This window comes from Ahaetulla prasina, chromosome 2 (genome assembly GCF_028640845.1).
Source record: "Ahaetulla prasina isolate Xishuangbanna chromosome 2, ASM2864084v1, whole genome shotgun sequence".
NCBI lineage: Eukaryota > Metazoa > Chordata > Lepidosauria > Squamata > Colubridae > Ahaetulla > Ahaetulla prasina.
Window position 1 is genome coordinate 110,728,893 of NC_080540.1, and position 24,813 is coordinate 110,753,705.

General features: G+C 36.7%; 1 protein-coding gene across 1 annotated transcript in view; it reads right to left on the reverse strand.

Annotated features, from left to right (window-relative positions):
- Positions 1 to 24,813, reverse strand: part of TENM2 (teneurin transmembrane protein 2) — a 970,061-nt gene that overhangs the window by 197,236 nt on the left and 748,012 nt on the right. Inside the window, exons 10-11 of the mRNA XM_058167878.1 lie at positions 9,398 to 9,603; positions 475 to 670 (exon numbers count right to left, since the gene is read on the reverse strand). Of these exons, the coding sequence (XP_058023861.1) occupies positions 475 to 670; positions 9,398 to 9,603 (402 nt within the window). The remainder of the gene's footprint in view (positions 1 to 474; positions 671 to 9,397; positions 9,604 to 24,813) is intronic.

The following is a 24,813-nucleotide window of genomic DNA, read 5'->3' on the forward strand; positions in this document are numbered from 1 at the left end:
CCTTTCATTTTTTTTATAAGTTATACTAGTTCTAAATAATACCTAATGTTCTTTTTCCCTCCTATTTTCCCCACAACAACTCTGTGATGTGGATTGGGCTGAGAGAAAATGACCAGCCCACATGCCCACATGCCTAAAGTGGAACTGAAGTCATAATCTCCCAGTTTCTAGCCTGGTGCCTTAACCACTAGATCAAGCTGTCCAATGGTATAAAAGATTAAAATGAAATTGGTTAATGCTATACAATATTTTTCTAGATATTGCCAATATTAAAGAGTTTAAAAGCTAAGGGAGAACGTATTTAATATCACAAATCTGAGCTTATCAGAGCTGAAGTCCAGCTAGAGGTTAGCAAAATCACTATGCCTATTTGAAATGAAGTCCCACCAAGGTTGAGTAAGATATGTTTGAATGGTAGCACACAGAATTTAATCATGTTTTATAGCCAAGAGAGCACAGCCACGGCATACTTACCCAATATGACAGTACTGAATGAAACCACTTCTTTATCTTTGCCATCATTGTAAAAAGCAAGGTGCCACAGCCCCACGTCCAAATACTGAACAAATACAGCTTCATTCTGAACTAGTGTCTGGATACTTCGACGCTCACGAGGAGACTCCACGACACTCCATTTCTCTTTCCCATCTAAACGTTCCATAAAATCATACTACGGGAGAGATGAAAGGAAAGAAAATATACTTGCTATACTTACATTGCATAAAGTATGACACAAATGTATTAGAGTGCTTATTTGCAGTGGAAAAAAATATGATGCTTTAGATTTTGTTTTGTTTTGTTAGAACAGGCGGCATTGCTGAAGGACTAAATCTTCACAGGGTTTAAACCCAGTAACTTGGTCTCTTTCCCTTTCCTACTCATATTGCCCAGAAATCCTACACTAGTTGTACAGAATACAGAACAACAAAATTGGAAGAGAACTTGAAGTTCACCTAGTCCAATCCCCTGCCCAATCAGGAGACTCTATACCATTTCAGACCAATAGCTGTCCAATCTCTTCTTAAAAACCTCCGATGATGGAACCCCACAACTTCTCATGGCAAGCTGTTTCACTGATTAATTGGTTTCACTGTCAGGAAATTTCTCTTTAATTCTAGGTTGGATCTCTCTTTGATAAGCTTCCATCCATTACTTCTTGTCCCTCCCTCAGGTGCTTTGGAAAGTAGGTCAATCCTTTCTTCTTTGTGGTAGCCCCTCAAATATTGGAAGGCTGCTATCATGTCACCCCTGGGTCTTCTCTTTAATAAAGGTAAAGGTTCCCCTCGCACATATGTGCTAGACATTCCTGTAGGGGGCATCTCTGTTTCAAAGCTGAAGAGCCACCACTGTCCAAAGACATCTCCGTGGTCATGTGGCCATCATGACTAAATGCCAAAGGGACACGAATGCTTTTACCTTCCCACCAAAGTTGGTCTCTATTTTTCTACTTGCAGTTTTTACATGCTTTTGAACTGCTAGGTTGGCAGAAGATGGGACAAGTAATGGGAGCTCACCCAGTTATGCAGCACTAGGGATTCAAACAGCTGAACTGCCTACCTTTCGATCGACAAGCTCAGTGTTTTAGCTACTGAGCCACCGCGTCTCTTTGTTAGGACTAGGTATATCCAGTTCCCTCAATCAAAATAGAGCAAAGGAACTATATCCTTCCATCAATGAAGGCAAGCAGGTAGGCATATGTGCCCAAAACAAATCTGATGCAACAACTGGTTATAGAAATTTAGATTATATATCCAGTCACTGATTAATGCTGTTCAATACATGTAAAAAGGAACTTAATAAAAGAGCAACAGGAATTATTGCATTAACCAAGCATAGCCTGTTTTCTGAAGAGCAAAGATCTCTTATTTTTACGTTAGTTTCATATAGTTTCTTAACTATACCTGATTATTAAATATATAGTGCTTAGTTTTAGACCTAAACCTAAGGTTTCCATACTGATTTATACAATTAGTATAATGTGCTTAAATAGCCAATTGTGTCAAGAATGAAAATCAAGTAAGATTCTTATGGGAGAAAAACAATCCCCAGCATTCCAGCCAATTCAGTCCAAATGAAAGATTTGCATATGTACATTCACACTTTAAAATGACAGGTTTTTTTACCATCTGGCCAGTAATTATTTTTCCAAGTTATCTATCCCATTAATCTAAAAAACAATTTTAAATGCAGATGACTTATATTCAGTATATTCAGTGAAAAAAATCCTATGAGCAGAAAATTGCATTCCAGTCTAGGTAGCAAGACATTTTTATGGAAAGTAGATATAGTTCAATATAGCATCACATGCCCTTCCTCTACCGCATTGAAAATGGGACATGTCTACATCACATCTGTTTATTACTTCTCTGTGCATTAATTTTTGCAAATAGAGTAATAGCATTTACTACTGGACACACAATCAATACATTCATAAATATATGCTATTCGCAAAAAGCACATGAACTTTCTCATTGCAGCACGGCTTTAATAGAACCACAGATGTTATTTAAACATATCTGTCAGGTGGAAAGGAAGGGGTTAAAGGCATAGACATATACTTTTGCAATATTTCTTGATTGGGATAACATATTTGGAAGGCTCCTGCTCCCCTGTCTCTCAGAGTTTATTGCTCTTTAGGTGGTTTGTGTATTGAGGGTCAACATGGAACAATGTAGGAATAAAACTTGACATTTTTCACAGATAGCATGCTGCTCTGCTTGGATAGTGTTGATAGACTCTTCTGGTCTTCTGCATGTGATACTGATTCTGTCCCTCAGATAGCAGGCAGGCTCAGCAGTTGGCCAGATCGAAGGAGGAACATACAGAGGTGCTAAAATGATTTGAACTGGCTGAAGCTACAGGGACCTGGTCTTACCCCACGGCAGCAATTGTGTCCAAAAAGATGCAGGAAGCTTTCGGTGCACTGCACTTTCAACTATACCGCTGCTAAAAAGACAACTCATTAGAGCTGACTTATCGAAAAAGACTGCTTAATTCATATGTGCGCAGAACCCCAGGAACAGGAGAACTGCTGACAAAATGCCCTGTGCATTTTTTATCTTTTTCACACTGAGATGTCTAATCCACAGCTTTTATTTCCTTCCTATTATTCCCAACAGGCACTAAGCAAATGGATGGTTAGCCAACATGAATAGTGAAGAGGTTGGCTCCCAATCTCAAATGATTCCAAACCAGTGAACGTGGGGAATGACTTTGCAAACTGAAGTGAGATAATGGAAGATATTGATCATGCTCAGTATTAAGAACTAGAAATAAAAATTCATGCATCTTATATTTGCATTAAATATGATGACAACATGAAAGAGGGATATGGGTTCTTTTTGAAAAATTAATGTTCCTTTTCAAACAGTATTATTCCCATTATTAATATGGTCCAGTTCTCAGACATTTTTATACAACTGTGGTGAAGTATCACAATGAATGTCAACATTTAAGAGTAAAGAAAAATATATTTTATAATGGCTGTCTAACCATTAAATTTCAGATGCTGAATGAAATAGACATGTGGAGTATGTTTCTTTTTCTCCAATATAGAAAATACGGTAAGAAATGGCTTTAGATTGGACACATAACTGTATGTGGTCCTGAAGATATGATCTCATCCCATTTTATAAGTGAATCTCAAAATTCAGAGGTTTTACATTAGATATCAGGGGTTCAGGGTTCAACTGACATTTTTTTTGTATTGGTCAGTAATAAGTCTTTTCCTTTATTTTATGTACCTCAATTGAAAATGGTTGAGGAAATGGTATACCTGGATAGATAGTAGAAATAAAAATTGGAAATATACATAAGGCTATTTAGGATTAGATATTGAATGTACATAATGTATATATTGTATGGAATGTTAATCCAAAGCATATAAAAATGACACAGTCTGTTGATTATGTATTAGAGTTATGTAAAGGAAATAACTGTAATAAAAATTACTTATAAAAAAAAAGAACATGGATGAGGAATTTCATCTGGGAGAAATTTTATGTCATCTAGATCTGACACTGTTCTGTGAATCAGAATCCCCGAAAATGTGCATTTTTCCAAATTTTGCAATGCAATTCTCAGGTTAAAAAAAAAAGAAAATTAATGTAAATGTATTAGTGAAAAATTCACATAGAAAAAACTGGGAAACAGGTATACATTAGGAAACATATATACCCCAAAATAAATGTGAATTTACAGACTTAACTGTTTCTCTACTAATTTGTGGTAATAAATGTACCAGGCCCTACTTTTATTTTATTTGTCATACTTTGTTTTTATAATGCTTAATACCTGATAAAGGTTGGAGTTTATAAGAAGTTGAATACTTGCTTTGCCTCTGAATGGATATCAGCCTACTACCAGTTTTTGAATCCACCCTGAAAAATACAGGGTCTCATCCGTTCGAGAGTAGCTTTATCTTTCTGTAGCCAATTTTTTCTGGTATGAAAAAAATACAGAAGGATGAAAAAGAACACTAAAAATAATTACAAATAGAAAATACCCAGTATATTTAGAAAGAGAGTGCTTCTTCTTGACTTGATTAGTAGAGAAATTCTTCATAGATTTGCCTTAGACAAAAGTTACAAAAGGTTTAAACAAGATTTCCATGGCGTTATATATTTGGGTAGGGGTGGTGATGGCCCAGTGGTTAAAGATGCTGAGCTTGTCAGCTGGAGAGCTGACATTCCAGGTTCGAGACCCGAACTTTGTGCAACAGGGTGAGCTCCCATTACTTGCCCCAGCTCCTGTCCACCTGGTAGTTTGAAAGCATGCAAATACAAGTAGATTAATAGGTATCACTTTGGTGACAAGGTAACAGCATTCTGTGTGTCTTTGGCATATTGCCATGCTGGCCATATAACCATGGAAATTGTCTTTGAACAACATTAGTTCCCTTGGCCAAAAAAAGAGATGAGCACTATGGACACGACTTCCAGGGAAACCTTTACCTTTATATATTGGTAAGCAGTTCAGCATAAAAACTGCTTTATTGCTAGGCTCAAACATAGGAAACAAATCATTGGATAGGCTAACCCAGAATGGTTAATCCATTGGCAGTTATAATGCATGCTCCATATATGAACCTTACATGAAAACTAGATACCCTCTAAGTAAACTCCAAGCTCTCTTTCTACCTTATGTGCTTTTTTTGTATTTCTTCTTCAAATATTATACTAATGAATGCACTAGTTTATTGAACATAAAAAAAGTCTTGCAATGTATCCAATGCAAAGTGAAAATATTTAGAACTTTCAGTTGCTTTATTTATTATAGGAAAGGAGAATAACAACATCAAAAAGTAGGGATGAGCTGAATTTTTATCCCTCGAGGTGATGTATAAACTTTAGCTAATGAATTCAATAAAAAGGTGTTTTGTCTTTATTGTTAAAGTAAACCAGTTACAGACAGAATTCAAGGTCTGAGTTTGCTTCACCACCTGTCTGGCTGGCTCATTACTTTATGTTTCTCTGTTCTATTCTATTGAAGTTCTGATAAAATGCATTTTATAATGAACTATTTTTACAAAACGTTCTTGGAGAAAATGTCACTTTCCCCCTAAAGCCAGGCATAAATGGATAAAAGTGAGAGATGTGGACCACACAGTGAAAGACTGTAACTTCATCTCTGAAATCAGAAACAAGCTATATGCTCTACTGACATGGAGAATAGATATTTGAATATATTGCTAATCAGTTCTTATATCTTAAATTCAAAAAGGAAGTTTCTTTCAAATCTGACTTGGGGAGGCTGACTTTATTTCCTTTTTATTCAATTTCCTACAACTCTTCAGTAAAAGTATATCTGTCATCCATGTGCTGGAAACAAAAAGATAAAATTATATATGAAGCTGCTAGATGATGAAATTAGATTTAGAAATTGATTTAAATTGATGAAGTTTCTTCCATTATTTTGGAAGGACTTTTTAAAATGTGTGTGTGTGTCTGTCTGTCTATCTGTCTATCTACCTATCATCTATCTATCATCTATCTGTACTCTCAAAATTTTAAGTGGTATTTTCTTTCCAACCAAACAAAATTCCAAGTTTACTCCAAATTCAAAGTTCTTTATAAATTGATAAAAGTTTTCAGTACATAATTCAACACTATGTAAACATCTCTAATGCAGTTACTGAGTTGTTAAGCCTTAAGAGTTTTTTTGTCGTTAGACTTCCTTTCATCTAGCTTGTAGTAATGCTCATGAAGGGAGCCCCTGTGTGTGTGTGTGTGTGTGTGTGTGTGTGTGTGTGTGTGTGTGTTAGATAAGGTAAGTTATCATGTTTTCTAGACGAGATAAATATACCTAGTTAAATTTCTCAATTGCTTTTATTTGATTATAAAAATATGTCGATACACCTGAGATATTAAAAACTCCATTTCCCTTTATTTTATACCTTTGACTTGTTCCTAAAATGTATCTTGCTTCATTGGTGGTGGGGAGAATAGGATAAAAGGGGAAAGAAGATGGAGAGAGTAATCAGTAACTACTTCTATGGCTATTTATATCACTGCCATGTGTCTAGAACCTGTTGGTCTTATCATAGAAGCAAGTATAATCAAACCTAGAGTTCTCAGACTCTCAAGCTGAAGCTGCATCCCCCATGTTTTGATTAAGGGATGAATAATTCATCTATAAGTTATTGGGTTTTGTATTTTCTATGTTTATGTCTTCTTCATGCTACACTTAATAGGCTGTACTGCTATTTAATTTCTCGGACATTTGTGGAATTGGTGTCAAACAGTAATTTATAAATATGTAGAATGCGATGTAGCATTTTAAGATAATTCAGGTTACTAACAGGCATCTCAAACTTTTGAAGATGCAGTGAAATATATTTAATTTTGAGGTATTGCGACTCCTAGGTAAACTTTTAAACTTTTAAGATGAGAGGACAGATAAAATATAATTTGTTGTTGTTGTTGCTTTTTTTGAAGGTATGTCACATCTCTAAAGAATAGTTATAATTTTTGTTTTTGTTTAGTAAAAGCATACATCACCTCTGAACATATCCTATTTTCTCTTTTGACAATACTCTTCGTTCTTCTATTATGCAAAGATTCATAGGAAAATTGTCTTTCTTCTCTTTAATGATAAACATACTGTTTTAACTTTATAAATTTGCTCTGCTGTAAATGGAGGACGTATTTAGTTCACCCATTCCAGATGTGTTGTACTACTTCCGTGAGAAGTAGGAATTTTACAATGTATAGTCCAGTATTTTTTGGAGTTACAAGGCAGACTAGTTAAATCAAAATAACAATATGTAAGTTCTTTTTACTTCCTGTATTTAAGTTTACAATGGGAACATGTTTCACTTTTAAGGGAGCTCATTCCTGTAAACAATATAAATTTCTGCCAAGTAATTTTAAATAAATCAGATATTCATAAATATCTGATCTGAAGGTTATATACTGACGTGCCCATCCACCAGTCATTTGACACTTAATATGACAATCTAAACAAGTTTATGTTTAATATTTGTTTTGCATTATGGAAGTTAAAACTCTGTCATATGACAAGCGATTGCACTGAAAATGTCAATGAAACTGAGTTTAATTTAGAGTTAAACTGATATACTAAAATCTCAATAAGTTTATAAAACAAATGAACACATTTGGTTCACCCTTTTCTCCCTTAACCTTTACTCATAATTAGGATAATAGAAAGAGTAGTTTACTTTGGCAAAGATGTACTCTACAGTAGTTCCATCACCTTGCGTGTAACATTACATAGTAAAGGCAGATTAAGGATATTACATTGACTAGGCACTACTAATATATTTTTGTATTAATTTTTATCAGATTTTCTACTCTTTTCATTTGGACTATTTTGTTGATGAACATACTCGTCTTTGCTTGGACATGAATGTATAATAGAGATAGAGTCCTCAGGCATCTAAACATTCAACTAATTTTCAGTTCAAAAGATAAAAAGAGGAACAAGCTTAAGAGTAATTTACTGAAGCATGTTAGGTATTTTACCACCAGAGAATACCGTAACTCACAGAGCTATCAAACTTTTTTTTTTTTAGCTTTTAATATGTCACTCAAGGTAGCATTTCTGAAGGGTTGCTATCCCTTTGATACATCATTCCCTATCTACAGAAATCTTCCTAAACAGGCCCCCAGCTCCATCAATTTGACTGACTAGGCACTTGAAATATTTGCTAAAGAGTTACGGAGAAGCGTCAAAATCATTAGGGTTTTCAGACAGGAAGTGTGTCTTCATATTCTCAGGTTAATCATGTACCTAATTTTCTGATTATTGACTTGTTCCCTCAAAGGACTTTAACTAGCTTTGGCTTATCTGCATTAATCAGTGAGGAACTGTCAAGCTTTACATTCCTTTGCCAAATCAAAATTTTAAACTGTGGGAACATGGCATTTTCATTTTTAACTTTAGGACGCTACCTAATGTCAATTCCAGATTATGAATATAAATCTCGCAAGTCATATAGAAAAGCATTTAATGCTGCTTTTATTCTGGAATAGAATAGGCTGTTCCTAGCAGCACATTAAGTAATCAATAGATGCTGCCACGTAGCGTTATCCTGTTGTTAAGGTTTATAGCCGCTCAGAAAGCTAGTGCATATTTTCTGGGCTTATTGAAATAGGTGAATATTATTAACCGAAGCCAGGATAAAAGAAAGATTGTTTTGTTTGGGAAAAGCCAGGGTTGTGGATTCCTGCAGCGCAAGACTATAATTAGGGGTAAACTTAAGCAACGATTTGTGCATTCGAATACCAAATACAGGAATAAAATCAAATCCCAGGTAGAATTTATGTTATGTACCTTTGCATTTTAACTGGGCTAATAGGATAGAATTGGGTGATAATCTGGTAATTTTCTCTCCAAATTTAGAACATCCTCCCAAATTTAAACTTGTATCTGTAAGAATATGATTACAAATGTACATATGGCAAAGCAGGTTGTAGATAATGCCTCACATATTTCACAAAAGCCCCCTTAAACCAGAAATAAATATTATGAGAGGCTTCTTTCTTCACTGGTATTTTCCCCCTTCCTTTTCACTTTCCAGTTAGGTCTCTTCTCCAACTCAGCACCTACCAGTTGTTGTGGGATAGCAATTACCAGACAAGCATGGGAATTCTAGGCCTTATTGTCCTACCCAATGTTCCAAAAGATCTGAAGGACACCAAATGGGAGAAAGCTAATAGAGAAAGAAGTTATTGTGATATTACTACATGAGGATGTTTTCAGTCCTAGAAATGGCCCTCAATGTAATGGAGGCGTGGAAATTCATAGAATCTTTGCTAAACATAGGACAAGTAACACAAATTCTCAGATAAATTCTCAGTTACAAAACAATTCCCATTTTTTTTCATCATCATCATTATCTTCTTCTTTTGGTCTTTTAAGCATCTTAGTACAATACCTGTACATGGGATGGTGGAAGTCCTCTTCTTATATAGACAGCAAAAAGCGCATCCTTCCCTAAAGAGATATTGAATTTCAGGAACTGTGGCTGTGCAATGTGAATTTGTGCTCGCCAGAATACTCCTTGTGGCACTTCTTGAGTGACCCTCCGTCCGACCTCTGCCTCCCCACTGTCAATGCTATTGTTTCTAGTGGCCCATGGTCCTGGAAGACAAGAGCCAATAAAACCACAGGACAGTCAGAATCAAATAGATTTATTTTTAGCACTCCTACTTAAGATGAAACTGGGTGGCAAACCTATACGTCAATGCAAAGCACATAGTAGTTATTATGGCTAAATTTACCAACCGATGCTTAAAAAGTAACAATGAAAGCAAACTGCTTCTAGTAGAATTTTATCAATGTAAGAATGACAATCTTCTTCTTAAAAAGCTATAAACTTGTTCCCTGGGGCATTTAAAATCTTGCATACAGCTTCTCTCCCATTTTTATTTCCAGGGCTGCTCTTTACTGATCAAACATAATAAGAGCGAAGAGCCAGCCAAGCACATTAAAAGTTCCTTGCCCTCTTTTCACCATTCTAATGTGAACAGAATATGAAAATAAATCCACAAGGGAAAGTAAAGGAATATTTTCAATGACTTGTATTCATCCTGTGTCAAATATCAAGCAAGTGTGTAAGCAATCAAAATATAAAAAGAAATGAATACAGGTGAAAGGAAATTTTCTTCTACCAAATATTAAGAAACTAAATATTAAAAAACTAAATGTATTGTTTATTATATTGGGTTTATTATATTTTATCATATTTTTAGTTGAAATCTTTTGGCTAATAATGTTCCCTAGACAATGTCTTTGGCTGATGTATAGTAAAACTATCATTAAACTATACTACAGAAACATTAAAACAAAAACAGAACATTTGATACTTATATTTCATTGAATTCCTAGATTTTTACTTTTTGAAAGCCAAAAAGGACCCCAATAATTACACATTCTTTTATGCATTTGTGTGTAACTTTTACTTTCTGCCAATCTGTTTAACTGCATGACTTGAACGTACTGCAAGAAGAGTCATAAGCAATTATGAAACCTTGACATTAATACAAATCTGAGAAGAAGAAAAATGAATTATAGATCTATGGGTTGCTACTGAACTGAAGAACAACCATTCAGTCTTGGATCAAATAAAGAAACTTACTTTGGGCATGTGATACAAGTGGAGAGAAAACAGAAGGCTTGATAGGGTTAAAGAATTAGCAATGAAAGAAAACAGATCAGATGGATTGTGGGATCAAAGAAATTACTTGACTTTCTTTGAACACGCTACAAATTACTGTATTGTATACAGACACCTAAATAACATCTTGGATTACGAGAAGCTGTGCCTACCAGATGTGAGTGCTATGTGCATCTTCTTTTCTAAGATTCCATAATCTCTTAACTAATGATCAGATGAAGATATCCAGATATCACAAAAATTTAAGAGGAAGATCACATATTGTGGAGGACTATACCAAGACATTATATGAAGTATTATAGGGACAACAATCAGGGCCCAAATACATTTTGTCTTTCTTATTCACACAAATACAATTCAGACACATTCCCATTTGTTCTCCTTTATTTTCTTAGCTTGCATTCTCACCACAGTCATCCCAATTCCTAAGATAGCAGCAGGCCAATCTGTTACTATGGTATACAAATATCTTGCATATTTGTAGTCTTTCCTCTGGGACCAAGATAAATGCAATGTGATCTTATTTCTATTGGCTTCATGAATAATGTATGCCTTATAATATTGGTTTAATTATTTATATGTTGTATATTAAAGATATTTCACTTTATTTACTTGTATTATTTTATAATACAGGAGGAGCTGTGGTGGCACAGTGGTTAGAATGCATTATTGCAACCTAATTCTGCCCACTGCAAGGAGTTCAATCCTGATGGGCTCAAGGCTGATTGAGCCTTCAGTCTTCCAGCCTTCCGAGGTCAATAAAATGAGAACCTAGATTGTTGGGGGCAATATGCTGACATAAACTATTCAGAGAGTAAAGCACTCTGGAGTGGTATATAAATCTAAGTGCTGTTACTGTTTATATTCTATATTCCAGATGTAGGGAAGTTGCCAAGAAGACATGATAGGAGACATAGACAGAGCTCTCTCTCTCTCTCTCTCTCTCTCTCTCTCTCTCTCTCTCTCCCCTCTGTCTGATTTTAAGACAGCTGAACCATCTTTACCAATACATGAAGTATCCAAATTACTTAATGTCATGCATCTACAATGTTTTTTTTAGTTGCAAAAACAACTTACAAATATTAGAAACAACATCCAAATTAGATTTCTGGCTTTTATCATAGTTGGAAGGCAATAACAATGAAGTTATTAATTGCCACTTAGCATTCTGACCATCTAGAGCTCATGGTGAGCTATCTACCAAAACTTTCAATTCATGTTTTAACTTTGGGAAAGATGTAAGGGTGCAGATGGGTACATGAGGTCTCCCGAGGCAAATAGGTTGGTAATTGCTAATGGATGCTAGTTAGCATTCATAATTACTCAAACTATCATCCATCAGACCAGTATATTTAAGATTAACAGACCAGATCGTAGATTCTGTGCTAAGCATTGTCTTTGACACTGTTCCCAGTTCATGTTCCTAGCATTAGCCATTTTTTGAGTGTTAACTAGAATCAATTATGTATTTTACCATCAGTTTCCTTCAGTTTAAGTTTTAATTGCCTTAAAAACTATAAAATGTACAAACTGTTTACTCTTCCAATGCATACTGATGGGAATGTTTCTAAAAATCTATATGAATGCAAATGTTTAATTTGGACTAAGTCTTATACTGACATGATCATGAGTATGATTTACATGTACTTTCATCCATATAAGAATACACATTAAATTAGTGCTAACTTCTTAGGAAGTAAATCAATTTGCCCAAGTCTTTCATAATGTTTAGCAAAAATCTTCTTTGATATGCAACAGTTTTATAATTATGTGGCAGGAAGTGTGAATAATCCAAGTACCAAAATATATCCTCTTCATCCATTTTCTTTAAGTGCAATTATCACTGCAACAAGTTTCCAGTTTAAGTTACAAATTGCCTCTGCTCTTGAGACTTATACTTCCATGCAATGAAAAGCCATTTAAACATACCGTACTGCCAAAGTCTTTATATGGCAAGAGAATGCTTTGGCTGAACATTCTTAATCTTTGAATATGTTTTTAATAAGCTGTGTCTTTTTTAATTTTCTAGGTTAATGGGTCTTTAGTAACATCAGAGCACAAAAGAAAAGGAAGGGGGAAAAACAGTAGAGTACAGTGGCTACAAATGGAATAAATGCAATATCAAACAACATGCCTGTGTAACTACTCCAGAAGTATAAAATGGAAATTCAAAATGAAACAATGAATAATGGGCCTCTCTATTTATTTATTATTTTTCTCCCAAGCACACTATCTTGTAGACAACAAGAAACCAAACAATACAATCTGGTACCTTCTATAATGCAGAAATGGTAAAGACAGAATAAAATAGAATAATATACTATATATATGTATTCAATATCAGATACTCAGTTCATATCAAACTTAGTATCTCAGTAAAGGTAAAGGTTTCCCCTGTCCAGTTGTGTCCAACTCTAAAGGGCAGTGCTTTGTTTCTTAGCTGAGGGAGCCAGCATTGCCCACAGATACTTTCTGTGGTCATGTGGCCAACATGACTATACGCCAAGAGGCATGGATTACTTTCCCTCCAAAGTGGTACCTATTTATCTACTCGCATTTGCATGCTTTCAAACTGGTGGTTGGCAGGAATGGGAGCTCACCCCATCATGCAGTGTTTGGTCTCAAACCTGGGCTGCCAGCTTTCCAGCTGATAAGCTCAGTTTCTTTAAGCGCTGAGCATCACGCCTCTGTATCTCAGTAAAGCCAACTTACCTAATTTCCATAATATTTTTACTTGCTAGGAACGCTTCTATAGTTAACTAATCAATTGACTGAACTATTTAACGAATTACAGATGCAAAGTAACTCTGGTTATGTAGCAGGGGTTCACTTCAGTTTTTCCTTTGCTATACCTCCTTGGAAATCCTTCAGGTTTATCGCCCTCAAAATTACCTGGAAAAGATTTTGTAGTTGAAAGTTTACTGTGGACGTTTCACTTCTTAGCCTCTCACCATTTGTGACTTGAAAAATGGACTAGAAGGGCAGGGTTTTTTGTTTTTTTTAGGGACACAGTTTCCTAAGGACTACATTCTATTGACTATGGAATCTCCCTTTCATATTAAAAGTCCTTCGGCATTCCTTCCCAGTTAATTAAGATCTACCCATCTTGGTAACCCACACAAATACAATGTTCAGATATTAAAATTTACTTCACTTCTTCATATCCACTTCAGGATATTATCTGGATGTTTAATTTTACCTGCATGCCACTCGTTCAAACATTATACAGAAGTATGGACATCTAAAATTGGATTGGCAGATCTCCTTTGGGACAACTCTGTTATCTCATTGCTGGTGTCTGAGCTATTATGCAATTATGAATTAACTGTGAAGGAGTTAATTTATTCACATTTCAAAGAAAATACTGACCTAGCTACCTATAGCAGGGGTCTCCAACCTTGACAGCTTTAAGACTTGTGGACTTCAACTCCCAGAGTTCCGGGAACTTCAACTCCCAGAGTTTCTCGGCTGGCTGAGGAACTCTGGGAGTTGAAGTCCACAAGTCTTAAAGTTGCCAAGGTTGGAGACCCCTAACCTATAGAGTAGTCTTGCCTTGGAAAAAAAAATCCTCTCTCTCTCTCCCTCCCTCTCTCTCTCTCTCTCTCTCTCTCTCTCTCTCTCTCTCGCAAACACACACACAAACGCACGCACACACACAGAGCTATTTTCTTGTTGGATCCCCAACAATGCTTATCTTGTGGCTGCATCTGGGCTGCACAAATTATCAAAAGATATCAAATAATGGTGAAAAATCGATTAGACAGAGCACCCAGAAAGAACAAGGACTGCCACAACATATGATCTATTAGGGGAGTGGTGGCAACTTTCCCAATAGTTGATATTGAGTGGAAATAAAAATTCATTTTTATTTGAGTTTTCAATTATTACCTTACAGTACTGTGTGGTGGGAGTTATACACACAGCAGCACCGCAGAGGCCCACTCTGGATGAATATTAAGGGAACAATGTCAAAGCAATACAATTTATGCTGGTATGATTTCTACTCCACTTGGTGGGGGCAGGGGGGGGGAGAGAATGTATGGCAGAATGACTCCAGAATTCATCCTCCTGTTTCTTGGTTCCTTTTCTCTGAAAACTGAGTATATGTATGGTCTATCACCATCTCAGGTTTCAGCAATGCTGACTATGTTTTTCTAATTGTCATTCTTACCATTAGGTTTGCACATTATATTCTCTCACTTACAGAGAACTGCTTTCTCTGTCAGCTGATTTTATAGTGGCTTGTTTGAGCTAATAAATGTTCAGCTCCTTTATGAGCTGAAGGGAATGGCACTTAATGCTCCAGTCATTTTTTTTTTCTAGGCACTGTTGACAAGCATGTACTTGCTGGTGCACACACACACACACACACACACATGAGATTGTTTTCTGGAAGGAACACCAACATTCTGCAAATATTCAGGTAATGACTTTGATCATACCATTCATTTTCTGTTTCTCAGCCACCAATAGTAGATGTCTTTTTCCTTCTTGGTTCTGTCACAACCAACTATCCAGGAAGAGAGATGTTAGGGATTCCCTTAAACTAATCTGCCAAAGTCCTATAAGCGCTCTATCTTTCATCACTCAAAGAATTTGTTTCAAGGAACCTAGCTGCTTTATATTCTTTCTATTGTCTCTGTGGCAGCCTCTGCCTGCTCAGCAGAAAGCAGTCAGTTAATCACCCACAAAAGGTAATCAGCAATTCTCAAGACACATCCCTTGCAATCAGCAAATATTCAGAAGATTCCTCAGAACAGGCATAGTTTTCTAGTCATGCCACTGTGTGCTCTTTGTTCCTTTCTCTTGTTGAACCCCATTGATAATGCTTAGTAGCCCTTCTTATAATTTTGCTTGGTAACTGAAAGCTGACAACAAATATTTTTTTTTCTTTTTCCCTTCCCTTCCTTTCCCTTCCCTTCTTCATTAACGAATTGGTTTTTATACTTCATCAATAGATATTTCTTTAAGCAGGTATCATAATATTTTTAATGTGATGGGGAAAACAACAGCTGTATTTAAATTAGTGATTTGAAGCAGTGTTATAACTGCTATCCAAATGTATGTGGATCGTAACACATCCAAGTGGAAATACTGCTAATAAAGTTGATGGTAATGGTGATTATTTCAGTTTATATTTATATTCCAACTTTCTGTTCAGAGTACAGATAAATGAAAGTATCCTAAGAGACCCAACAAATACAATATATGTCTTCAATGCAGTAAGTAGGATTTGCAAAATTAATCAAGTTTGTTTTCAATTTCCTTATCTGCATATTTCATGAGCATGAACTACCCTGCAGTGGAGTTAATAGGAAAGTCTCTGAAGAACTTAGCATGGGATATAAAAAAAGTATTCCTTCTAGGGGGAAAAAAAAACTTTAAGATGCAGTTATAAACACAAAATGTTGGATGCTGTGTATGAGATATTGTTATCACCCAGCTGTAGATTTGTATTTATTAATCTGCATGGAAATATTTTTAAACAATAGGTTAATTATATGGATTAAGTTAAAAATCTTCCTTATTAATGTTAATTTTTTTAAAATTTGAATTTATATCCTGCCCTTCTCCGAAGACTCAGGGCGGCTTACACTATGTCAAGCAATAGTCTTCATCCATTTGTATATTATATACAAAGTCAACTTATTGCCCCCAACAATCTGGGTCCTCATTTGACCTACCCTATAAAGGCTGGAAGGCTGAGTCAACCTTGGGCCTGGTGGGACTTGGACTTGCAGTAATTGCAAGCAGCTGTGTTAATAACAGACTGCATTAGTCTGTTGAGCCACCAGAGGCCCTTAAAAATTTAGCACTTTTAAAGTAAATTTAAATTATATGCATTTAAGAAAGGTGGATGAAATGTGATTACACATACAGCATAGATAGGAATAAATGTATAAAACAGCATTCATAGGAATAGAAAGCAGCATAGGGATACAAAGCAGCATTGATCAAAATCAATTCTGAAAATTAGCAAAATTCAACATCTGAAATATTGTTCCTCCTGCAAAATAATCAGAATTTGAGCTCTTACCAGAGACATGACAAAATTTAACAAAAGTTAGATATCTTCACTATATAAATTACTATTTGTGATTATTCTGCATGACTTATTTTATCTCTAGTAAATAAAAGTGAATATTGAGTATTTTTCAAGATTCTACATTTCTTCTGATCAAGTACAGTTAACACAGGGGTTATTTGAATCTTTAGAATGTCTCTGCAGACTTGTATTTTATTGTCTCTTAGACAGTAGTCAATAGACTATTGTATATTGTCTAACACGGTTCATGCCCTACATGATACAGTTTGGGGCTGTTAATAAATTCTACTAATAGCACTTGGCTCTGCTGATTTTTCTCTACTGTAATTTAGAAAGTAGGATTACTGCAGTTACGTCCACACATGAAAGTTATGGAAATATCTCCTCAAAGTTTCACTACTAGATCACTTCCCTAGATTCTATCTTTCTGTTTCTTTTGATTCGAATTCAAAATATACAAAAATTTCCAGATATTTTAAAGTATTAAAATTATTAAAATTGCATGTACATAGGACTGACATTCTGGGAGGAGGTTTCTCTCTACAATTTATATGCATGAAAAATTATAATTCACACTTGCTAGATTACTCTAAAATGTTGTGTAATTCTGCAAGTTGAATCAGTTGGTTGTGGAATATTCACAGATAGCGCATAACCCAATCAGATGAAACTTTCCTTATTTTAATTTTTACATTGTTTTACTACTGAATGGGAATCGTTTTTAATATATTATATGCCTTTACAGTTTAAGGTGCTTCTTGGATAGAAATATAAACTAAACAGATTAATGCAAAGTGTCTAAAACCACTTCGACAATGGCACATATATTTATATATCCCTTTATTCTTACTGGTCCTTGAGAACAATTAGTACTGACATGGTGGAAGAGAAAAGTAAGAAAATAAATATACTGCATGAAACCCAAGATTACCAATGGACATTATAAACAATCTCAAAATATGACAATGGAATTATCCAGTTCACTAGAAGTATTAATTAGAAATATATTTCAGTTTGTCAAAGACTACTCAAAATCCCAAAATCTTCAACCAAAAACTGTCTACTATTGACCTCACCCCATTCCTAAGAGGACAATAAGGGGCGTGCATAAGAGCACAAATGTGCCTACTGTTCCTGTCCTATTGTTCACTTTTGTTATAACAAATTAACATGGTTGTTGCATGCTTTTGCATATATATATATATATTTCTTTTATAATGTGTTGATTTTCTTATGTTGATGTTTGTGGATACTGTTGTGACAAAATGAAATAATAAAAAAGAAATTTCCATCTCAATTTCACTGTACTGTAATTTAACAACTTTGGTTAAACAGAACCAAATAAAACCTCATAAATAATGCCTACAAAAGAAGGGAGTGTCAAAATGGTGGGTGCAACCACATAATTTAAGCCCTGTTTCTTTTTGTTTCATTACAAAGAGGTGACACTTCAATCATGTCATTTCCATTACCAATTTTACTTTTTTAACCCAATGGACATCTTTGACATAGTCTGCCCTTCTAGATACAAGGTCCCAAACTATCCTGGAAGAAAGCAATGGAAATGCTTAAAAAGGCATTGACTTGTCTATGATGTAACCAGGGTCAAGCTGGATTAGAGGAATCTTCATGAGAGTCAAGTAAATAGGCAGCAGTTCTTAGGACAAATGAATTAATAGTATAAATAGGCAGTTTCAAGGTTAGGAAACATACAGCAAGGAGGCTACTGAAGCATGACAGGAAGAGGAGACAACATATTTGAACTGTTGAGGATATAAAGAGAATTTCCATTCTTACTCTTGACAGATGGCAAATCTGTTTTTTTGTGGCTTCATTCCAGAATATGATAAAGATTCTTATCTATCCATAGTGACCTGTGCCAAGTTCAAACCAAGCAAATAACCCAATCTGTATCAAGCCAAGAATCCTAGAATTTATGCTGACTTTTACCAGTTAGACTCTTTGTTTAAATTTGTAGTAATTTTTTTCAACATTACATTACAGTACACAATGGTGGTGACAGAGGAAGAAATGGTATATATACATACATATATACATACATATATATCACCAGCTATATATGTATATATGTATGTGCCTATATATATACATGTATATTCACCAGCCTGAAGATGACGAATGAGACTTCGTCGAAATGTTGCTAAGACACTTCCAATTTTACGCGGGAGAAAACCCGAATAACCAAAGACCTACATACATACATATATATGTATATATGTATGTATATGTATGTGTGTGTGTGTATACATTTTTTATATATATATATATATATATATGTAGATCTTTGGTTATTCGGGTTTTCTCCCACGTAAAATTGGAGGTGTCTTGGCGACGTTTCGACGAAGTCTCATTCGTCATCTTCAGGCTTCAGCTTTGTGCTTCTGGGAGCAATGTGTGACTGCAGCTGTTTCTTCCTTTTTAACTGCTAGTGGGGGTTTGAACTGATTGGGTGGGAGCTTGGCTGTGCTCTGATTGGATGGGGTTTTTTTGGTGCTCTGATTGGATGGGGGTGTGTCCTCTTTGGGTGGGGGCTTGGTTGTGCTCAGATTAGTCTGAGCTGCAGGGGGATTTGAGCTGGTGAGCTGCACAGCTGTTGTCCGGCTTCGTGTTCGCGGTCGTGCCACATCTTCACAGTGGGTGTCAGTCTGCTGCATGTATGGATTGGAGGGGTTTGAAATGGCTAATGTTGCAGCTGCGGTCTGGCTTCTGGTCCTTAATCGTGCTTCATGATCAGTGTGGGTTTGGGTCTGCTTTCTGGGTGGGAAGCTCCCACCTGGAAGCTTCCCAATCAGGGAGCTTCCCAGAAGGCGGGAAGCTCCCACCCAATCAGTTCAAACCCCCACTAGCAGTTAAAAAGGAAGAAACAGCTGCAGTCATTGCTCCCAGAAGCACGAAGCTGAAGCCTGAAGATGACGAATGAGACTTCGTCGAAACGTCGCCAAGACACCTCCAATTTTACGCGGGAGAAAACCTGAATAACCAAAGATCTACATACAAACACCCACGAAAACCTCAGAAAACATATATATATATATGTAGGTCTTTGGCTATTCGGGTTTTCTCCCACATAAAATTGGAAGTGTCTTGGCGACGTTTCGACGAAGTCTCATTCATCATCTTAAAGCTGGTGTTTACAGCTTCGTGCTTCTAGGAGCAATGTATGATCGCAGCTGTTTCTTCCTTTTAACTGCTAGTGGGGGTTTGAACTGATTGGTTGGGAGCTTGGCTGTGTTCTGATTGGATGGAGGTATGTTCTGATTGGTTGGGGTTTTTGGCTGTGCTCTGATTGGATGGTGGGGTTGGCTATGCTCTGATTGGATGGGTGGGTGTTCTGTTTGGGTGGGGGGGCTTGGTTGTACTCAGGTTAGTCTGAGTTGCAGGGGGATTTGAGTTGGTGAGCTGCATTGCTGTTGTTTGGCTTTGCATTTGTGGTCGTGCTAAATCTTCATGGTGGGTGTCAGTCTGCTGCTTGTATGGATTAGAGGGGTTTGAAATGGCTAATGATGCAGCTGCGGTCTGGCTTCTGGTCCGAGGTCGTGCTTCATTGATGTGGGTTTGAGTCTGCTTTCCACGTGGATGTGTGGTGGTGACATGCTGTGTGGCATTCGTGAGTGTGGGTCTTGAGTCATTCTTCATGTTAGGGACTCATTTGTCGATAAGGACGGGTTTCCAAATGGCTGGTAGGCGGGAGGTATCATCTCATTTATTCATGCTGTGTGGGCGTTTTTCTATCTCGATGGCTTCTCTGATTATTCTGTTGTTAAAGTGTTCAGTTTTGGCGATAGTTCTGGTCTTTTTAAAGTCAATTTTATGTCCTGTGGCTTTAAGGTGTTGCACCAGGGAAGAAGTTGGTTCCTCTTTTCTGACTGAGTTCTTATGATCTTCAATGTGTGCACTTATTCTTCTGTTGGTTTGTCCGATGTATGTGGTGCTGCAGGCGGTGCATGGGATTTCATACACTCCTTGATTTTCTAACTCAATTTTGTCTTTGGGGTTTCTTAGGATGGTGGATATTTTTCGGTTTGTGCAGAATGCTGTCTTGATGTTGTGTTTGTGGAGGATCTTGCTGATTCTGTCTGTGGTGCCTTTTATATATGGGAGGAGGGCTTTGCCATTTTATTGTTCTCTGTCTTGGATTTTAGTGGGGGTTTCTTTATGGATTAGTTTGGTAATCTTATTTCTTTGGAATCCATTGGATGTTAGTACGTTAGTGTGAGTGTGTAGTTCGGTTTTTAGGTGTTGTTCGTCAGTGAAGCATTTTGTTCTGGAGATGAGTGTCTTGGCTACGGAGTTGATCTGTGGTGGGTGGTGGTGTGAGAGTGCGTGCAGATAGTGGTTTGTGTGTGTTTTCTTCTGGTAGATGGTGTGTCATAGGGAGCCATTGGATTTCCTGTACACTAAGACATCCAGGAAGGGAAGTTGGTTGTTAGCTTCTGTTTCCATGGTGAATTGTATTTTGGGGTGTAGGCTGTTGAGGTGTATGAGGAAGTTGTCCAGTTTTTCTTTTCCGTGTGGCCAGATTATGAAGGTGTTGTCTACGTATCTGAGACAGAGTTTGGGTTTGTGGTCAGATTTTCTAGAGCTTGGGTTTCAAAGTGTTCCATGTAGAGGTTTGCAATGACAGGTGAGAGGGGTGATCCCATGGGTGCTCCTTCTGTTTGTTTGTATTTTTGTCCATTATAGATGAAGTATGTGTTGGATAGGCAGTGATTGGTCAGATCTAGGATGTGCTTGGGGGGGTTATATTTGTTTTGGATGGCTGTTGAGGCTTCTTTGATTGGCACTTGGGTGAAGGGGGATATGACATCAAAGCTCACGAGTAAAAAACTGGGCTGTAAGTTTTGTTTCTTTTTTTTTATTTGCATTTTTTTTTATTTGAATTTATATCCCACCCTTCTCCGAAGACTCAGGGCAGCTTACATTGTGTAAGGCAATAGTCTCATCCATTTGTATATTATATACAAAGTCAACTTGTATTGCTCCCCCAACAATCTGGGTCCTCATTTTACCTACCTTATAAAGGATGGAAGGCTGAGTCAAACTTGGGCCTGGTGGGACTCCAACCTGCAGTAATTGTAATTGCAGGCAGCTGTGTTAATAACAGGCTGCATTAGCCTGTTGAGCCACAAGAGGCCTCCGAAGACTCAGAGCGGCTTACACTATGTTAGCAATAGTCTTCATCCTATTTGTATATTTATATACAAAGTCAACTTATTGCCCCCAACAATCTGGGTCCTCATTTTACCTACCTAAAAAAGGATGGAAGGCTGAGTCAACCTTGGGCCTGGTGGGACTAGAACCTGCAGTAATTGCAGGCAGCTGTGTTAATAACAGACTGTCTTACCAGTCTGAGCCACAGAGGCCCTCTATGAACTTTATGATCTCTATGAACTGGAATGAGTTTTTTACGTGTGAGGTGATGGATTCTGCATAGGGCTGTAGTTGTTTGGCGAGAAACTTGGCTAGGTTTTGGAGAGGTGAGCTTATGGAGCTGACTATGGGTCTAAGTGGGACTCCTTTTTTGTGTATCTTGGCTTTGTGTATCTTAGCTGACGAAAAACTGAACACACACACTATAGCAATATAGTTCTTTCTCCCTTTAAATTAGCATAGTTTTCTGGATGAGTCATCTAAGTGGGAGTGAGCAACACGTGAGGTTTTTGAAGAAGGCTTGCACCTGCATATCACTAAGCACCCATGCTTAAGCAACCATGGGATGGTTTGAAAATCAATCTATTTCAACCTATAACTTGCTCTATATAGCAGTTTCAGTGCTGGGATGGGCAGCCCTAGTATCAGGCAACCATCAATCTCTCTGTAGTTTTCAGTTGTCCTCAGTTCAGCTCTGCATCTTCTGCCATCAGTTCTATCCCTTGTCTAGTTGTGTAAGAAATACACTAGCACATTACTAATGTTTCTTCCTAGGTAGACAGTTCTTTCTGTCTCATAGGGAAATGTTCCCCATAGGGAACAAAACAAAAATAACTATTTTGAGACTTGCATTTACAATAGGTAGAAAAAGCCCATCTAGACCTTATTAAAATTTTTGCCATCTTTCATTCATCCCTAAATTAGTTTTTCAGGATCTCTGAGCTTCTTTTAGGGATCATATATTTCTATTCTCTGACTCTGTCTCTGTCCCTGCCTCTCTCCTCCCTCCCTCCCTCCCTCTCTGTCTGTCTATCTTCCTTCTATCTATCTATCTATCTATCTATCTATCTATCTATCTATCTATCTATCAATCTATCTATCTATCTTCAAATTTCTAGGTTCTATCATATCGCAAGATCTAAAATGGACAGCTAACATCAATAACATCATCAAAAAAAGACATCAAAGAATGTTCTTTCGGTGCCAACTCAGAAAGCTCAAACTGCCCAAGGAGCTGCTGATACAGTTCTACAGAGGAATTATTGAGTCTGTCATTTGCACCTCTATAACTGTCTGGTTTGGTTCTGCAACTCAACAAGAAAGACACAGACTTCAGAGGATAATTAGAACTGCAGAAAAAACAATTGCTACCAACCTGCCTTCCATTGAGGACCTGTATACTGCACGAATCAAGAAGAGGGCCGTGAAAATATTTACAGATCCCTCACATCCTGGACATAAATTGTTTCAACTCCTACCCTCAAAATGATGCTATAGAGCACTGCACACCAGAACAACTGGACACAAGAACAGTTTTTCCCCGAAGGCCATCACACTGCTAAACAAATAATTCCCTCAACACTATCAAACTATTTACTAAATCTGCACTACTATTAATCTCATCGTTCCCATCATCAATCTCTTTCCATTTATGACTGTGACTGTAACTTTGTTGCTGGTAATCCTTATGATTTATATTGATATTGATTGTTCCTAATTGCTTATTTGTACCCTATATTATCATTAAGTGTTGTATCATTAAGTGTTAAATTTGTACCCTATGACCATCATTTGTGTGGTAAATGCTGTACCTTGATGAAGGTATCTTTTCTTTTATGTACACAGAGAGCATATGCACCAAGACAAATTCCTTGGGTGTCCAATCACACTTGGCCAATAAAAAATTCTATTCTATTCTACTCTATTCTATCGTCACCATTCCTTCTGTTTTCTCCACACCACAATTCTGTGAGGTGGGTTGGGCTTAAGAGAAAATACTGGCCCAAGTTCACCCAGCCAGCTCTCGTGCCTAATGAAGGACTGGACATCACCTTTCACTATAACTAGATTAACTGGAAAGTCAATTCTCCTTTGCCCTTACCAGCTTTCCTCTTTGCTAATGACGTTTTAAGTCTAATTCTCTTCCGTCTCCTCAGTTTTATGACAGATCAGATCTCCATAACAGACATTTTATGATGCTTCTTGAAACAGTCTCGAACTTCCAACTGGTTTTATCAGCACACAGAGGCTGAGGATATGTCAGTGACATTCCAAAATAGCTAAAAGCAAAAATGAAAGGCTCCAAATAAAAAGGGAAGCTCAGTACTTTCGTATAATATCCTTGTGGCACAGTTTCAAAATGCTACAAGCTATTTGAAGCTTGCTTTACTAAAGGCACTTTGCAGTTGTCATTTTGTTTTCATAGAACTATATAAAGGAGATTTGGAATGTGTATTTCTTCCTACCTGGGGAAACATTTGAATTCAAGCATGTATTTAGCCATCTGTAAGTAAAAAAGGATCTCCATTATTCCTTTTAGACTATTGTTATTTACCTTGTACAAATTATTGTTTTGCAGTTTGCAATGCAAAGTGCATTTCCTATGCATGCCAGACTAAACTGAGGGGGGGAAGAGGCCAAAGGCTTTCATTCGTATCTTCCCCATTGCATTTTTTTTTTTTAAAAAATCAGACAGCATAGGCCACAATAATATATCTCAGTCAGGCCAACAAATTTAGTCTTTGTGGAACAGAACCAAGGATGCAACAAGTAGTATTTTCTCTTCATAGGAACTCATGATAGCAATCATTATAAACATTTAGTAGGCTTACAATGTTATTTCATACAGACTTAACTCTTAGCTTATCTCTTATCAGCCCTACAAGATAAGCCTGGACAGAAAACAAACTCCACAAGGCCTATTGCACTCTGTTGTTGTACAATATAATTGAACATT